The 18,526-nt window shown below is 54.5% G+C and overlaps 1 protein-coding gene across 2 annotated transcripts in view; it reads left to right on the forward strand.

Annotated features, from left to right (window-relative positions):
- Positions 1 to 18,526, forward strand: part of EPN2 (epsin 2) — an 86,357-nt gene that overhangs the window by 37,952 nt on the left and 29,879 nt on the right. Inside the window, exon 2 of one of the 2 annotated variants that reach the window (XM_047089681.1) lies at positions 2,146 to 2,910. In XM_047089681.1, the coding sequence (XP_046945637.1) occupies positions 2,316 to 2,910 (595 nt within the window). In that variant the 5' untranslated portion in view covers positions 2,146 to 2,315. Of the gene's footprint in view, positions 1 to 2,145; positions 2,911 to 3,142; positions 3,225 to 18,526 lie in introns of those variants that run through there. The other variant, XM_047089685.1, reaches the window with a different exon arrangement.

The raw sequence follows: 18,526 nt of genomic DNA on the forward strand, positions 1-18,526 counted from the left end.
GATGCTCATTAAAAATCAAAGTGTTCCTTTCTGCTTTTGAGGCCTGCCCCATCCCTGGCAGCAGTGAATGTTGCTGTGAATGAAAAAGCCTAACTAAATCAAATGTGCAGGTCACCGTGAAAATTTTTATCCCTGGTCCTTTGACAGGCTTTAGAGGATTTATGAGAGCTGGCCAGATCAGTGGAGAGGCAGAATATGCCTGCCTTCTGCTGAAGCCCCGTTCTGTGGCTTCAGATGGGGACAGAATTCTTGGCATATCTGAGGCTGGAGGGAAGGCCTTGTTAGCCATAGAAGATGTATCGGTTGTCACCAGGATAAAGTTTTATGAGCTGTCCCTTATTTGTACGGTTACATGTGACAAGTGATCATTGTGTTTCCTGTGGTTCTTCCCTTCCCCTCGCCCCTACCGCATCTCTTGTTTGTTTCTTTATTTTTTTTGATGTGCCCATTGCCCACGTGAGGCTTTAGATGAGGAAGGTGAGGGCCACACCTCACAGAAGCAGCACAACAGCTGCAGCAGCTCGTGGGGAGGATGGTGGGAAGGACGGGGAGGACGGGCCACTGCAGGAGGAGGGGGCAGGGAGCAGGTCCCGGCCGCACCAGGCTGCTTTGGTGGAGGTGACCTTGGTTAGCTGACCCCATGACTTCAGGTCCTCGGGTTCCTCACCTACCTTACCTGGAGGCTTTTCATGAGCATTCAGTGAGCTAGAGCCTGGCCCAAGGCTGCCTTGGCTGCTTCACAGCCGGAAGAGCCTGAAATGAGCCCGGTAGGTGGGAATGGGGGGTGGGCAGAGGGAGGGCACTTGTTTCGTGTCCAGGCTCCAGCTGTGCTGCTCTGTCTTTGGCAGTCCCTGGAGTCTACCGGACCTCAGTTTCCTCATTTTACCGATGAGGAGTAAGTAATTTGCATTATCACTTCCTCCCACCCTCTCAGGTCTCCTCAGCTTTGAAGACACACTGGGAGTTCTTTCTCGCGGAAATTCCTTCTCCTGCCTGCCTTTGCAGCCCCCAGCAGCCAGCTGAGTTGGTCGTGCTGGCTCTGCATCCTCAGATCCTCTGTGTTCACCTCCAACCCCTGCCAGACTGGCCTTCCTGAGGAGAGGGACACTGTTTAATCTGTTCTGTAAATTTATTCAACAGTATTTATATCCACGTCAGGCACAGTGTGGGAAGCTGGGTGGTTGTTGATGAAAAGACCACACTCACTGACCAAAGCCCATTGTCAGAGATGTGGGCCTCACTCTAGCCCAGTAGATGTTTCTTCTCTGGAGAGGGGGGACACGTGTGTCCGTGCCACAGGGCGGGGTGGACCCATTAATGTGTAACCTTGGGCCTCAGTTCTGTCCTCTGTGAAATGAGGGGATTGGGCTAGAACCAGAATATTTCTGAGGTTGTATTAGCTCAGGCCAGATGCTGGAGACTCTGAAAGTCCACTGGAGGGTCCTGACTGTGCTTTAGAAGAGTAGTTGGAAACCTTTATAAGAAGTCAGGAGAAAAGCGGTGCTCACAGAAAATTCCCCGGAATTTAGAAGCACGTTGGACCAAAGCCAAATGTTGAGTGATTTTTAAAGGCATAGATAGCACCTGACCGACTCAGCACAGTGTGTGACTCTTGATCTCAGGGTTGTGAGTTTGAGCCCCACATTGGGTATAGAGATTACGTAAAAAAAAGGCATAGATAGACATTTTGGGGGGGGTAACATATACCTGAAACAAGTCTTTTCTTGCTCCCATAGGTAATTTAAAATTTGTCAGGACCAACTTCCCCCAGCGTTATGACTGTTCTCTTCTCTCACCAGTCAGTGAAAATACAACCCACGGAAGAGCCATGCCAGTGGAAATGTTTTGAAAATAGAACAACTGTTACAATGTTTACTTCCTATCTTCCCAAGGCTTAAACTTGAGTTTAGGTTGTATTCATCATTAACTTGTAGTATTGATCTTGTCGCAATTTTTTTTTAAACGTGGCTCTGTCCCCTCCTAGGGAGGCTGGAGTATGTCCACACCTCCCCCAGCCCTCCTGACCGCGCCCCCTCCCCCCCCCCCCCCGACCTCAGTACCTGCCCTTTCCAGAAAAGGCCAGAGCCCCCTACTCTCTCTCCGAGGCGTGCGTGCTACAGTGAGCGTGTTTCTTTCTTCCTCCAGGTCATGGCTTCTGGCTTCTCGGACCTGAGGCTCCAGCGGAGGACATGACTCTCAGGGATCCTACTCCAGATCTGTTGCGGAGACTGAACCTTCGCAGGGCACGAACTCGCCCAGGACAGGAGAATCTCTCTCTCTGAAGGGCTCTACGATTGTCGCCAAGAAAAGTAACAATGGCGACTTCGTCTATCAGACGGCAAATGAAAAACATCGTGAACAATTACTCGGAAGCGGAAATAAAGGTCCGGGAAGCCACCTCCAATGACCCGTGGGGCCCGTCCAGCTCCCTGATGACGGAGATCGCGGACCTGACCTACAACGTGGTGGCCTTCTCCGAGATCATGAGCATGGTGTGGAAGCGGCTCAACGACCACGGCAAGAACTGGCGGCACGTGTACAAGGCGCTGACGCTGCTGGACTACCTCATCAAGACGGGCTCCGAGCGGGTGGCCCAGCAGTGCCGCGAGAACATCTTCGCCATCCAGACCCTGAAGGACTTCCAGTACGTGGACCGCGATGGCAAGGACCAGGGCATCAACGTGCGCGAGAAGTCAAAGCAGCTGGTGGCCCTGCTCAAGGACGAGGAGCGGCTGAAGGCCGAGAGGGCCCAGGCTCTCAAAACCAAAGAGCGCATGGCCCAGGTCGCCACCGGCATGGGGAGCAACCAGATCACCTTCGGCCGCGGCTCCAGCCAGCCCAACCTCTCCACCAGCTACTCGGAGCAGGAGTACGGCAAGGCCGGGGGCTCGCCCGCCTCCTACCATGGCTGTGAGTAGCGGAAGCGCCCCCCACCCCCTGCCAGCGCGCTGGGCCTCAGGTGGGGTGGGCGCCCTGGGGCTGAGCGAGAGCTTGTATCTGTCCTTCGTTCTCAGCTCCCTGCCCGCGGCGACGCGGGGGCTTGGTCCCTTGGCTGCTCTGCCTCCGGGGTCTCAAGACCCTCTGCTGCTCCGCGGTGTGATTCGGTACATCCGGGCAGGGCCAGCCGGCCCTCGGGGAGACGGTCTGCCCCTTTCCCCCACAGGGAAGGGCCGGAGTGAAGCGACTGGCCTGCCCCACAGACGGTGGGAAGTTGACTGTGTTTGGTAGGTAGGAGGAAACGAACGTTCTTTCTCGATGATAATCTCGTTTCTTTAATCTCATTAAATGTTTGTCTAACCACTGGGCTGCGGGTCTCCCGACCGGCTCAGCGTGTTATTCTACCTATTCTACCTCAGCGTCCCAGGGGAGAGAGATGGGATGTCTCTGTCTCCCTTAAAGAGGGAGGGAGAAGGCAGAGGCCTCTGCAGGTGCCAGCGTGAGCAAGGCCCCTCTTTGGACATGTGGGCGAGAGCTCTTGGTGATTTGCTTTTGCATGGCTGGGTCTGTGCTGGGTGGGGCTGCTCTGTTTTCTCGTTTTGCATGTCGGATTATGCTGGGCCTTTGCCCAACATTTGGACGAGATTTCAGGGAACAGAAGTGGAGTTCAGGGCCTGACGGGAGCTGGTCTCTGTGAGCCACATTGGCGTCCTGGGCATTCACTAAAAGTGGCCCCGGGAACAGGCACCCTGCTGCTTTCCCTGATGCTGTGTCAAGACAGGTGGCCCTGGTGGCCTGTGGGGACGCAGAACTTGTATCTTATGGCTGTAAAAACAAAAGTGCATGCCCCTACACAGCCTTTCGTTTTGGTATCGGTAACACTGTCAGCATAACACCAGCCTTTTTTATTTCTTGCACATTTTTTTTTTAATGTTTATTTTTCAACAAGAGAGAGACAGAGAGACAGAGACAGAGACAGATCACCAGTGGGGGAGGGGCAGGGAGAGAGGGAGACACAGAATCCAAAGCAGGCTCCAGGCTCTGAGCCGTCAGCACAGAGCCCCATGCAGGGCTCGAACCCACAAACCTTGAGATCATGACCTGAGCCGAAGTTGGACACTCAACCAACTGAGCCACCCAGCCACCCCATTTTTTTCTTTTTTTTTTAAAAGGAAATTGTTTGTAGCCTGACAAACGCCTGTCGGTCCTTGTGTGGTCATTGGTTCTGCTGGCCGACCACCTACTAACGGCTCCCGCCTGCAGGTGTCAGTTTGACGTTGTCCTGCCACCAGCAGCATTTTGAGAAATGTGTCAAATGGGAGATTTGTGTACCAAAGCCAGACTTCCTGGACTTCCCTAGGAATTCCAAATTATGACCGAGCTTGGAGAGGTTAGCATTTTTCTTGTCCCTGTTTCTAGTCGTGGCTGTTTCCCTCTCAGTTTGAACTGCTCTGCTGAAGCATAGGTTGTGACCCTCGTGAGACCGCACGAGAAGGAAAGTGACCTGCGTCTCCAGAAGTCTCTGTCTGGGCCAGGTTCATCACCAAAGTGGTGACGATTGCCCTTTAAAGGGAGAGCTCGTTTGTTGCTCTCGTGGAGCCTCCCCACCCCCCAAAAGTGCCCGCTGTGGGTTGAGCTGGTCTCAGGCTGCCTCGGCTTCCTGTCTGGGAAGTGGACGCGCCTGTGCTCTGCAGCCACTGGGAGCTGCCCTTCTCGCGACGTGCCTGTTGCGGTCATTTTTGTCCAGAAGCCAGAGGATCCGAAGCGAGAGCTAGAATAGCATCCCGTCCATCAACAGCTTGTGGGACGTTCCCCGTGCGGGAGCCGGGGGTTCGGGTCGGGCACCGGTGGCAGGCCTGCCGGCCTTCTGCTGGCCTGCCGGATGCTGTCACGGCCCCAGCTCTGACGCTTTCCGGTTCCCTCAGACCTTGAGCTCGAGCTGCATGTTCAGGGTCAGAATGTGGTCAGCGGGCTGTCCGCCGCCCCCGAGCGCCACGGGCCCCGGCCCCGGCCCGCACCGTGCCGCTCCCACTCCCTCTAACGGCGTGTCTCTCTCTGTGTGTGTGTGTGTGTGTCCCTGCCCGACAGCGCCCGAGGCCTCGCTGTGCCCCCAGCACCGCGCAGGGGCCCCGCTGGGTCAGAGCGAGGAGCTGCAGCCGCTGAGCCAGCGCCACCCCTTCCTGCCGCACCTGGGGCTGGCCTCCCGCCCAAATGGCGACTGGTCCCAGCCCTGCCTCACTTGTGACCGCGCAGCCCGAGGTGGGACGGCGGTTTGCTTTTCTCCTTCCTGGAAACGCTGGGCGGCTTGCTGGGGGTGTGCTTGTTGTGTGTCAGTACAGCCAACTCTCTCCCTGTCTCCTCCCCGGCCTCTCGGTCCACCCTCCCGCGGACCCAGGGCCCCCTTTTTCCTGTCTCCCTGAGAGCCCCCCTCGCACCACCACGTGTCACTCGCCAGAGGTCCTGTTGCGATTTGGGTGAGGCATGGGGTGACTGTCCGTGCTTTCCCGGTGTCCCCACGCCCTGAAAATTTGGACGGGGCCCCGCTGTCTGCCAGACCCAGGTGTGGTGGGGGCCAGACACCCTTTGGCTTGTTGAGCTAGAAGGGTGCGGCTTAGATCTCACAGTGGTGGGCAGACCCGAGGGCCTCGGTGGACGCTCGTTGGAAGCCATCAGCCTTGATGCAGTGATATGTGCCTTGATGAGGACAAAATGGGATTGTTTCTGCTTCTCAATTAACTGCTGCCCTTCCAGAAATCCCCATTACCGTGGTAAACAGAGAGTTAGCTGTACTGTCGATTCTAGGTCACAGTGTTTGAAGATACCTAATTCAATGGGTAACTAAAAGCGGGGCTTCTCTTTTGACTAATTAACAATGTGTCCCGGTCAGAGGCTGCAACTATTGCAGGTTAAACCGAAAGCAGATTTTTTCTGTTGCCTCCAAGAAAACGTTCTCAGTCTGATCAACCTTCGGCCCGAGTGCCCCGCCCCCGCCGCCCGCCCCCCACACACAGAGAAGAGAGCTATTCTCGCCTGTTCTTACTAGAAGGGGCACCAACGGAGAGGCTCTGTGTGACCTCCCCGATAAGGTGGCCCGCCTTTATTCAGCCCTGGAAACAGTTACTGTTCATTCATGCCTCATCAATATTACAGCTTGTTTGACTCGGGTATTTGTGTGGTCACTAGATTCAGCTCTGGGATAGTTTCCTTTGTGCTCCTGTCTTCCCCTAACAGCCTGTGCAGGATTTTGTGAGGAGGACCGGCTTTGCACTCTGCAGGATGAAAAGGTCGAAGTGTGTTTTGAAGGATCATCCAAAGGCCCTTGGGTTGCACACCGTTTCTTCCACCAGATCTTTGGCGGCCGTTCCTACAGGTTCCCAGTGTTCCCCCCAGGACTCCGGGGTCCCCCTTTGTTTTTCCCGGATTTCATTCAGTAACCGGGAAGGTGTGTTTGGAGTCTTGCACCAGCTCTCCTGGTGGCAGGTTGGCTCTGCTGGGACATGTGCATATTAAAATTAGGCCGCCCTGCTTCCCACCTCTCCCGATGTGGTCCGGACCACACCCTGCGCCACCAGGCCAGTCTTGTCCCCTCTGGTTCCTTCCGCCTGGGCGCCTCCTCTGCACGCACACATCTGGCAGGTTGCTCGAGGTGCCCGGTCCATGTGGATTTCTCTTCTCCTGCAGCTCTGGTAGAAATTGGGGCTCAAAATGAGTAGGTCTTTTTGGCAGCTTCTCGTGTCCCAGAAGAGTTTGGCGCAAACAAGTGTCACACGGTGCCACGTTCCGTCCTTCAACTGGTTAGTGTGTGCGTCCCTCTCTGTATCTCACACGTTGCCCATCCTTAGGCTGCTGGAGAGCAGGACCCCCGCCCACGACGACTTTCTGTCCGTTCTTAGCACCTAACAGTGTTCAGTGCAAGGTAAGTGCTTCACGTACGCACGTCGGTGGGTTTGCTTTGAACACGCCGGCTTGGAATCCGGCAGTGGAGGAGTCAGACGGACACTGGCCGTTCGGGAAGTGGTCTCCTGAAATGCAGGCCGTGATCCTGGAGGAGACGTGTGGGGCGGGGCACACTTAGGACCCCAGACCCCGCAGAGGAGGCCCTGTGGGCACGGGTGCAGACTCAGTGTGGGGCAGGGGAGGCAGACGGCTGAGAAAGCCCCTTCGTGGGAGAGCACGCACTGCAGGGAGGCTTTCGCTGCTGGGTGGCTGTTCTGACCCACAGTAATCATGCCGGTGTTTGAGGAGACCATCCTTCCACGAGCCGTACCCATCTGATCCTCTCTGTGCCTCCTTCCTCCCTTTTGCCTCCCGCATACATCGGCAGGTCTGACCTTGGAAACCTCTCAAATTCTGTCCTTCCTTTCTGGTTCCATGACCTCAATTCAGTGTCTGCTTTCTCACTGGTTTCCTTGCGGTAGCCGCCCTCCCCCCCACTCTTGTCCACCTTCCATCTTGAGAAATGAGACCCTGATCCTGGGTCTTGGGAGAGATCCTCTAGATTCCAGGGTCCAGGCCAGAGCCTTTGACACGGTAGACAACTCCCCTGGGGGTCCTTGGCTGCCCTCTGTCAGCCTAGGTGTGCGGATGTCCACCTGGAGGCAGCACTCCAGGTTGTCTCTGCGAAGCCTGCCCCAGCTGCCCTCTGGCTCCCACATCCCCTCCTTCACTCAGCAAGTATCGAGTTCCTGTCTTGTGCCCAAGCGCAAAGCGGAGCCCTCCGCCCCTACTCAGGGGAAGAGAGACAATAAACGTAAGACACCATACAGGATGTTATGTGGTGAGTGCTTTGGAGAACGGCAGAAAAAAACCAAACAAGCACGAGCATGCCCAGCCAAGCCTGAGGAGTGGGGAGGGTGGTCTGCAAGTGTTAAGGAGGGTGTCGGGATAAGCCTAATTGAGAAAGTGATGTTGGAGCGAAGGTCAAAGGGGGATGAGGAGTGCTCGAGTGAAGGCGGCTCGGAAGAGGCGGTGCAAATGCCCTCAGGTGGAGTGTGCTGGGGGGCGGGGAGGGGGTTGTTTGCAGACCCGAAGGGCCAGTGGGGCTAGAGCTGAGTGAGGCGGAGTGGCGGGCCCGCCCCGAGGCTGGCGAAGGTGGAGGGCCCTTCTCCAACCGCCTCTGGCAGGGAGCAGTTCCTTCAATTCCGGATCCCTCAGACTGATACTTTTGTATCAGCCTGTGGATGTTGTAGCCACTTTCTCTCACGGCGCTTGCTTGTCTGGCTCTGTCGGGAAGCCACGGTCCTTATCCAGGTGGGGGGTCGCAGGCTGTGGATGCCTTACAGGAGAGCCAGCAGGCTTGCTGGAGGGCTGGACGCGGCGGTGGGGGGGGGGGGCATGGGGAGAGGAGTTGAGGACTGCCGGCGGAGCAGCCCGGAGTGGGGGGGGGGAGGGGATGCCGCTGCCATCATCCGGCCGCCGTGAGGGTGGCTGTGAGCCGTGCGGCTGCGAGCAGAGGTGGGGTTATGCTCTGGCCGTGGCGAAATGTCTACTAGACATGCGGGTGGAGGTGTGGGGAAGGTCTGAGAAGTCGAGGGCTTGGGGGAGAATTCTGGGCTGGCAATGGCTTCAGCTCTTTGGCCTCACCTGGCATTCATGTTTCCTTCACACTTGTGTCATCCCTGGTGCCCCGCTGCCCTCCCCGCCCAAGGCTGGGCCCTGGGCTGGCGCGCGTTGGCCGTGTATGTGACTCTGGCACGTAGCTGGTGCTCAGGACTGCCGTGTGCAGGGGAGGCTGTGGGGCCCAGGGGAGCCTTTCCAGGCTGAGAGGTTGGGGTTTGCCAGAGAGCACCCAGACGGGGCAGCTGGCTTGGGCGGAGCAGGGGTGAGCCACCTGCCTGTTGTTACCCTCCCTCCCCCCCTCCCCCCTGCTCTGTCCACCCTCCACCCTTCAGCAGGCAGTGGAGAAACTGCAGAAGTTCTTGGGGTGGTGGGAAACCACATGAAAGGTGGCATGGCGGGGGGGGGGGTGCTGGGGGAATCGTCCCCGTGAGTCCGGGTGGAGACCTGAATGTAAGACTGCCACTGTCCTCCAGCAGGCACACCCAAACTCAGGGCAGGACCTGCCACCTCCCTCATCTGTCCTGTGGATGGAGGCTGATGAGGGAAGGAAGGAACGCCCAGCCCGTACACCCCCAGAGCCCGGGCCACGCTTGCCTTGCTCCGGCATCGTCCTGTGTTTGGTACCCTGCGTTTCTGGGTGCGAGGCCAACCACCAGCATTCCCATTTTTTTTTCTTTTTTCTTTTTTCTTTTTTCTTTTTTCTTTTTTCTTTTTTCTCTTTTCTTTTCTTTTCTTATTAATTTTATTTTATTTTATTTTATTTTTAATTTTTTTTTTTAATGTTTATTTATTTTGGGGACAGAGAGAGACACAGCATGAATGGGGGAGGGGCAGAGAGAGAGGGAGACACAGAATCGGAAGCAGGCTCCAGGCTCCGAGCCATCAGCCCAGAGCCTGACGCGGGGCTCGAACTCACGGACCGCGAGATCGTGACCTGGCTGAAGTCGGACGCTTAACCGACTGCGCCACCCAGGCGCCCCTCTTTTCTTATTAATTTTAAAGTAAATCTCTTTTGAAAGAGAGAGCATGCACACAAGCTGGGGAGGGGCAGAAAGAGAGGGAGAGAATCCCAAGCAGGCTCACGAACCGTGAGATCATGACCTGAGCTGAAATCAGCAGTCGGGACACTTAACCAACAGAGCCACCCAGGCCTACCCAGCGTTCCGGTCCTTAGACAAAGGAAGGAAGAAGGAAGGAAGACAGAGTAGAAATGCTTATTGCCCTCTGATTCCCTCGGATGCATCAGAACCAGAGTGGGCAGTTCTGTGTTCGCACACGCCACCTGGGGCCAGGTCTCCGGCTGACCCGATGGGTCCACTGTCTTGGTGACCCCTTGGACGCTTGGGCTGGTGGAGCAGCCCCCCTGCGATGTGGCTGGGCTCTGCTCCCAGGAGAGCTTCGGGGCTTGCCTCAGGCCGGCCCTTCTTTTGGGCTGGGAGCTCCTCACGCAGGGCTGCGCCCCCCAGACCCTGTGGACAGCGACTCACCAAGTGATTCCCAGAGATTATGAGCATTCCATTTATTTGCTCTGCTTCAGACTAGAAAGGATTGGAGTTGGCTTACAGAACACATTCGATACCAGAGGATTAAATAGGGGCAAAAGGAAAATAAAATAAGGCCAGAGTGACACATAAGTGCTGGAGACGGATCCAAAATTGGCTTTGAACTTCTCAGCCGCCAGCACCAAAGAGGGCGATTTCCCTTTAGTTTCTGGACAAGAGTCTGGGATCCGGATGACGTCCAGGGAGGCCAGGTACCCACCGTGCAGCGGGGGGAGCGGGGCCTGAGAGCAGCCTGCACAGGCCTTCACGGGGAGCACTTGATCCTGACTGCATCCCCACGGCCGGGCCACCCGAGCCTGTCCTGAGCCCTGCCCCGCTGGCCTGGTGTGAATCCGGGGGAGCTTGAGGTGTCCCCGGGACTGGAGGGTCGGTGTGGTTATCTCCCTCCACGGTGCTCAGCCATTCTTAAGCCCATTAGGGAGAATCTGAAAGCATGCGTGTTTGGGAGGAGCCCAGGGGCACGGGCCTTCCCAGAACTCTCCAGGGAAGCTGGTTCTCCACAGCAGGGAGCCTCAGGGGTGAACCAGAGCCCCTGCGGCCCCTGCCCTGCCAGCCAGACTATGGGAGCCGAGCGGGAGCAGGTAAACACGTGCATGCACACAAGAGGACATTTTAGTAAGGGTTAGGCATCTGAGAAAGGGAGGAGTCCTACACAGGTCTGCTTTTGAAAACTTGAAGATGTGCGAATATATAATCATAATACGTTATTGTTTTTTAAAAGCTACAAACCCAGCCCGCATGTCCCTCAGAAGCCCTCGTGGGGTGTGGACTTGGAAGGAGCCTGGGTCAGCCCAGGCCCCCTGAGAGGGTGGGAGGGGGAGGGGAGCTCTGAGGTGCAGGACTGAGCGGTGCTGCCCAGGCACGGAGTGGGGGGGGGGGGGGACGTGCAAGGGCCTAGAGGCGTTTGCTGGCTGCCAGCCAGGTAATTCCCCAGTGTCGGGGAGGCCAGGGGCAGCCACCCGGTGAAGAAAGTTCCCGGCCCTCAGGGGTCCCAGCCCTCAGCGGCAGAGTGTTTTTCAAGAGGGATGGACTAGGAATCTGGTGGGAGATGGGATCCACGGGACTTCCCTTTTGCTGGGGCGAATATGTCCTGTAAGTCACGGGACCCCTGATCTTAGGCAGGCAGGCAGGAAGCCCCACGGCAGAGGCCGGTGCCAGGCTGGCAGCCTTAGCTTGCTCTGGAGTTAATCCCTTCAGGTGGAGGTAGAATCTCAGAGGAGGCTGGTCAGTAACGGGGGCGGCCGTGTTGCTGACACACGACCCTGGAGGTGCTGCTGCTTGCCACAGGGGCTGGGTCCCAAGTGGGTCTGAATGTGCCGGGTGAGGCTGTCCCCCGAGTGGGCCGTTGCGAGAGACAGCCGCAAGGTGAACTTCCCACCCATCTGCTTTCCCCGTGACTGGTCCATCTGCCGCTTCGACCTGCCTGAGGAGGTGGGCGGGTGCTCCTCAGTAAGGACACCGAGATGGCCTGAGCGGAACCCACTGTGTCATGAGTGGTAAAGCTGGGATTCCACCGAGTAGACGAACGAACATATAGCTGCACTTGTTCCAATCATAAGATCGTATGGCTCATCCCATGTAATGCTTTTTTCTTTTATGGTTTAAAAAAAAGTGGGTTTTTTTTTTAACATTTATTTATTTTTGAGAGACAGGGAGAGACACAGCGTGAGCTGGGGAGGGGCAGAGAGACAGGGAGACACAGAATCCGAAGCAGGCTCCAGGCTCCGAGCTGTCAGCACAGAGCCCGACGCGGGGCTCGAACCCAGGAACCACGAGATCATGACCTGAGCCGAAGTCAGACGCTCAACCTACTGAACCACCCAGGTGTCCCTCTTTTATGGTTTTTAAAAAAATTTTTTTTCATGTTTATTTATTTTTGAGAGAGAGACAGAGCGTGAGCAGGGGACGGGCAGAGAGAGAGGGAGACACAGAATCTGAAGCAGGCTCCAGGCCCTGAGCTGTCAGTACAGAGCCCGACATGGGGCTCGAACCCACAAGCCAGGAGATCAGGACCCGAGCCGAAGTTGGACGCCCAACCAACTGAGCCACCCAGGTGCCCCCTTCTTTTATGGCTTTTAAAAGCAGGGGTACCTATCTCGACTGTTACATAATGGGGACCCAGATTTTAAGGAGTTCCTGTGATTATCAGAGAGTGTAACATTGAAACACAGCCATCCGAATTGCTGATAGGGGATTATCAGCTAAGGATCAGTGTTGTTTTGTGCCATAGAACGTTGAATTATGAATACAAAATTTGTATCTGTCCGTTTGTCTTTTTAAAAAATGTTTCTTTTAATTTATTTATTTGGAGAGAGAGACAGACAGACAGACAGCAGGAGCGGGAGAGGGACGGAGAGAGAGGAAGAGAGAATCGCAAGCTGCCTCCACACTGTCAGCACAGATCCCGACGCAGGGCTTAAATCCACAAAACTATGAGATCATGACCTGAGCCAGAACCAAGAGTCAGGTGCTTACCCGACTGGGCCATCCAGGCACCCCTCTGTTTGTCTTTAAAGCAGACTTTGTAGTATAGGTAAACAGTGTTGTTTATAAGTTCATAGTAAGTGGAGTATGAAACAGGGACAAGGAGCTTTAAGTCAAGGTTGACAACAGTTACAGAGCTGTGACAGTGCCTGGGTCATGGCTGCCCAGTTCCGTAGCGGCTGGCTTCAAATGGTCCACTTCAAGAGGGCATTTAAAACGTACTTAAGTAAAAATAAGAAGGAAGGTCTAAAGATAGATTTTTTTTTTTTGGTATGGCAAAAGAGACTGTATGATTTACTTATAACCCCTGTATATCATGTTCCTCTCTTTTATTGTGTTCACAGTACTTTTTACTACTTGAGTTATCATTTATTTCATTTTCTTTCTGTCTCCCTGCACTAAAACACACTCCAAGAGCAGAAGCCTGGTCTGTGCTCAGTGCACAGTGCCTGACCCGGGGGAAGGCGTTCAGTAAACACTTACTGAATGAACACATGCTAAATAAACCTTAATCTGTCTTCCTCCCTTCCTCCCTTCCTTTCTCTCTCTTTCCTTTCCTCTCTTCTTTCTTTTCTTTTCTTTTCTTTTCTTTTCTTTTCTTTTCTTTTCTTTTCTTTTCTTTTCTTTTCCTTTCTTTTCCTTTCTTTTCCTTTCTTTTCTTTCTTTTCTTTTTTTTCTTTTCTCTTTTCTTTCTTTTCTCTTTTCTTTTCTTTTCTTTTCTTTTCTTTTCTTTTCTCTTTTCTTTCCTTCCTTCCATCGTTCGTTCGTTCCTTCCTACCTTCCTTCTATCCATCCATCCTTCCGTCCGTCCATCCATCCATCCATCCATCCATCCGTCCTTTCTTGGTATTTCTGTGTTATGCTCATCTCTCTTGGTGTTCTGCCCCAGGCATAAGCATTAGTCTCTTGGAAATATATTTTATAGGCTTTTCCAGAAATAAAGAGACACTTTACATATCTGTGCAGTTTCTTGGTGCTTTAAGGTTGAGTTTAGCAACAGTGTAATTCATAGATGCTGGGTTTTGTCTATTAATAAAAAGCTGTTCCTCGTCTTGCTGGCTGCCTTTTTTTTTTTTTTTTTTTTTTTCCTCTAAGCCACTTGCCCTAAGGCCGGCTGCCGAGAAACTTTTAAATGTTCCAAAACATCCCAAAGCCTGGGCTGCACGTCTGACCAGTGAAGTCAGAACCTCTGGGCTGGGCCCAGGCTTCACAGCGTGCGCCCGGGGCCGGGCACTGTGCCTCCAGTGGTCCATTCCGGGTCAGCTTTTGTTCAGCAGAAGCCTTCTGTTCTCCCCTCTCTCCAGCCGATGCCCAGTAGCGGTGCCCTTTCAGAAAGTTACAGTCGGCAGGCAGAACTTTCAGCAGCTGGAAATTGATGGTGCCGCTTGAATTAGTCTCCTCCTGCCGACAGCTTAGTCCAGCTGTGGGGAATAATCTGCACCCTTCAGACCAGCTCCCTGGTGGCCCACTTCTCCAGTACGAACTGGTAAGCCCAGGGTGGACCTGAGCTGAGGACCTGCGGCCATTTCATTATAAAAGTAACATGTGTCCATTCGTGTTCCTGTAGAAAGTGCAACACCAAGAAGACAAATATCCCCTAATCTTATTACAGAAAGACACAGCCTTCCTTTACACGTTGGTACATTTCCTTTCGGACTTTTTTCTAAACATTTTTTGTTCCAGGAGTGCATACATGGTAAATGCAAGTTTGTGTCTCTGGGTTTTGTCTCATAACATTGTAACAGAAGCGCTGTCTCCCTTCCTCCCACCCTGTGAACATTCTACCAGCTGCACTCAACATTCCGCTGGGTGGAGCTTCCTCGCTCGTCCCGCCCGATGCTGGACCTGCGTTAACTCCTCTGGCTAACGCCAGACAGCCCTGCCATTTTCAGTGCCAGGGTCCCACTCCCTGGACCGTGAGCACAGGAGGCTCCGAGCCCCCCGGTTGTGCGGTTTTGTTATGACCATCTTCCTGTGGGCAAAGCAAACAGGTTCCTAATCGGGAAAGGAATTGCAGGCCAGATCAAGACCCACATCCCCCAAAGGCGGCTGTACTGACATCTGGACCGCAGGTCTGAAGACCGCTCCACGAAAACAGAACAAATCTAGCGTTTTGTGTTCTGCAGATAATAGCCCAGTATACAAGCGTCATTCATAACCACATGACATTTGCAGAACACAGTTTTCAAAACATTAAGTTTGTTTGCTTCCTCATTTCGTAAGTCCCGTGGGCCAGGGCCGGCGCTGAGTGGTGAGGGGCCCAGAGCAGCTGAAGCCTTGTCCCTCATGGGCTTCCGTTGTAGGAGAGGCAGACACATCTATGGGGCACCTAGTATAGGGCCTGGAAGGGGCCTGGGCAGGCGGTTTCAGAGCTTCGTGGCCATCTAGCTGTTCCAATGCTGTGTGTGGTGTGATGGGGCAAGCTAGCGGGGGGAGGGGGGTGGCTGTCATCACAGGCCTCAGGGATCCCTGAGCAGTGGCTACAGAGGGTTGCCCTTCAGCTGACTCCTTAGGCTGCATTCCCATGAGAAATAATACAGTGAAGCGGTCTGATCTTTTCACCTAACTTTCTATGTGCATTTTCCATGTCGCCACAAAGTTACTCTTAGTTTCTTTCTTTCTTTCTTCTTTCTTTTTCTTTCTTTCTTTCTTTCTTTCTTTCTTTCTTTCTTTCTTTCTTTTATTTATTTTGAGAAAGAGGGAGCAAGTAGGAGGGGCAGAGAGAGAGAGAGAGAGGGAGAGAGAATCCCAAGTGCGGAGCCTGATTTGGGACTCCAACTCCTGAACCTTGAGATCATGACCTGTGATTGCTGCTAGTTTTAAAGGTGAAACCTTGGGTAGGTTACTTCACTCTGGCCAACGTAAGTCTTTTAATTGGTGAACTAGGGATAAGGGTACTCTCTCCTGGATTATGGCGTAAATTACGTGTGCTAACATATGCTGTGCGCATATGGCCTTACACAAAGGAGGCGTGGCATAAGTGGATTGTTATGATCAGAGTTGTTTTCAGCTTCTCACCAGTGTAAATAATGCTGTGGTAAAACTTCTTTGTGCAGAAGACTTGCTTTTCAAAGGATTCCTTAGGTTCAGTGTAGCCTTCGGTGTGGAGTTCCCAGAAGTGGCATTAATGGAGAAGTGTGTGAACATCATTCTGTCTCCGGAAACATTGCAGATGCTTTCCAAACAGGTTGTGTCCCCTTGCCGGGCCCCCAGCTGTGGAGACAGTGCTCGGTTGATAGCCACGGAGCCCAAAGGGGGTACTATAATTTTTTTTAAAGATTGTTACTAATAGATGGAAGTTACTATCAGAATACTCATCTTATGTGTTTTTTCTAAACATTTATTTATTTTTAATGTCTGTTTATTTTGGGAACGAGTGTGTGCAAGTGGGGGAGGGGCAGAGAGAGAGGAAGAGAATCCCAGGCAGGCTCCACACTGTCAGCACAGGGCCTGAAGCGGGGCTCAAACTCACGAACCGTGCTGTCACGACCTGAGCTGAAATCACGGGTTGGATGCTCAACCGACTGAGCCACCCACGCGCCCCCAGAATACTCATTTTAGAAGTGAGTTTCCAGTTTCTAAGTATTACTCTAAGAAACTGCTATAGGCATTTAACTTCTTTATTTGAATTCAAACTTATGATTGAATTTTAAACGACATTCCATCTTCGCTGAAGTTCATGCCTCACCCTGGGCCTGCTCACAAGTTTGGGTGCCAGCGTTCACTCATCTCCATGGGGCCAGATGGACTGCCGAGCCCCGGCCCCTCCCTCCCGAGGTCCTGCCTGGAGAGCTGTGGGCACCTCCCGTGCCCCACCCGGAGAGCGACTTTCACCGGGGACAAAGCCGGGGACGCCGCGGCAGGAACGATGGGGGCCCCTGGGAAAACAGTAATGAGAAAACATTGCTTAATGCTGTGGATGAGCCCTCCCTACCACACCTCACAAGCCGGTGATCTTGAAATGGAGAAGGTTTCACCTGTGGCCCAAAGAGAACAGCATAGACTTGCTCTTTTTTTCCACGCAGAGGATGGGCTCTGAATCGTGCAGACAAACAAAAGGACTGCCTTTTGTCTCTGCTCTCCCCCCCCGCCCCCCCCCCCCCCCCCAGTCTCCAGCCCTTCGGGGGGGACCGGGACCACTGTTCTGGCTCTGCCCCCTTCCTCCCTGGGCTTCGGCTTCCCTATCCCTGTCCCAAACTGAGGCGTGCAGCACCAGTGGCTCAGGCTGGTGGTAAGGAGCGAATGACGTGGGAACTGAACTTGAAAATGAGCCAACAGGTGTTTGAACTCCTGCTCTGTGCCTGTCAGGAAGCCGACGTGGCGTCTTCGGCCAGATCAGTTTGAGGAGATGGCCCGACTGCACACAGGTCAGCGGTGCCGTGTGCATAAGCACTGATTACAAAGGGGCAGACGAAAGCCACGAGGTGCCCTGCTCTAGGCGCCAGGGGTGGCGGGAATCAGGCCAGCGAGGACGCCTGCCCCGAGGAGCATCCTACTGGCCTGATTGAGGAAGACGTGCTTGAGAAGGTGCCGCTGGAGCTGACGCTTTGGCTGAGGGGGTCTCTCTTTCCCCCTTGCGGAACAGCGGGATGGGCACAAAAACAGGGAGGAGCTGAAGGATTCTAGGAACTGAGTGGAGGCTGGCAAGCTGGGGTGCCTGGGAGGAGATGGGCTCGTGAGCAGCCCTGGGGAGCGAAGAGTCCGTCCTGGAGCTGGGAGGCGGTGCTTCCTTGCCTGCAGGACGAGGATGCCCATGTCGCTGTGTGCAGGGAGGCGGTGGGAAGACGCTGAGCTGTGCGTGGGTAAAGCTTTGACCCGGTGGCTTCCCACAGCTGCTGCAAGCAAGCACCCCAACCCAGGCAGCTTAGAACAACGGAAAGGGGTCGTCTCTCCTTCAGGAGGCCCCGGGTCCAAAATCAAGGCATCGCCAGGCCCACACTCCGTCTGAAACCTGTAGGGGAGAGTCCTTCCTTGCTTCTTCCTAGCTTCTGGTGGCGGCCGGCAGCTGAAGCGCTCCAGTCCCTGTCCCCCCTCGTCCTACGTGGCCTCCCCTCCTGTGTCTGTGCCTGGGGCTCTTCCCCTTGGTCTTGTCAGGACACCGGCCATGTTGGATTTAGTGCCCACCCTGCTTCAGCATGACCTCATCTTCCCTGATTACATCTGCAGTGACCCTGTTTCCAAATAAGCTCGTGATCTGAGGTGCTGGTGGTCAGGACGTCCCCGTGTCTTCTTGAGGGACCCAGTTCTGCCCACAGCACCCTGGCAGAAGAAGGCACTCTGAGTGCTGATCGCAAGCACTGCTTCGGATGCAAGGTGTCAGCCAGGCTGGCCAGGGCCACAGGTTCTCGCCTGTGGCCTCAGGCTGGATGTTCCAGGAGCCTCTTCAAGTACAATAGAATCTCAGTCGAGTGAATACTGAATCCAGCCACGTCTTACCTCTGGCAAAGCTGCCACTATTGCTCCCAGGGACCAGTCACACTGCATCATGGCTCCACTTAGATGCCAGAGCCCCTCTAAGGACCCCAAGAACCACCTTGGCTCTTCCATCGTGGCCCTTTGGACACCCTCTGCCTTCACCAGCCTCACACCCAGTGAGTGAAGCTCCCACTTACCCTCTGTCTGACCTCCTTCCACCACCCAGGCCTCTGCCCCGGCATCTCAGAAAGGCCTTCCCTGACCTCTGAACACACAGAGCAAGCTCTCCTCTGCCTGGGATTCCCCCGCCCCCTGCTCCCTCCCTTCCTTCCTTTCTTTCAAAAATAAGCTTCCTGCCTGTTGCAGAGCCATGGGAGCCCAATGCTGGGCTTGAACTCACAACCCTGAGATCAAGACCTGAGCTAAGATCAAGAGTGGGACGCTTAACCGATGGCGCCCCACCCTGCCTTCTTCATTCCTTACTGGCACACAAGCTCCGGGAGATCGGGGACTTTGCTCATACCTGGAGGGGTGCGGGGCATGGTAGACATTGAGTGTAGAGACAGAGT

Source organism: Lynx rufus, unplaced genomic scaffold (assembly GCF_022079265.1).
Source record: "Lynx rufus isolate CCGP_SWC_20201006 ecotype Redwood Valley unplaced genomic scaffold, mLynRuf1.p SCAF_28, whole genome shotgun sequence".
In the NCBI taxonomy this organism is placed as follows: Eukaryota; Metazoa; Chordata; class Mammalia; order Carnivora; family Felidae; genus Lynx; species Lynx rufus.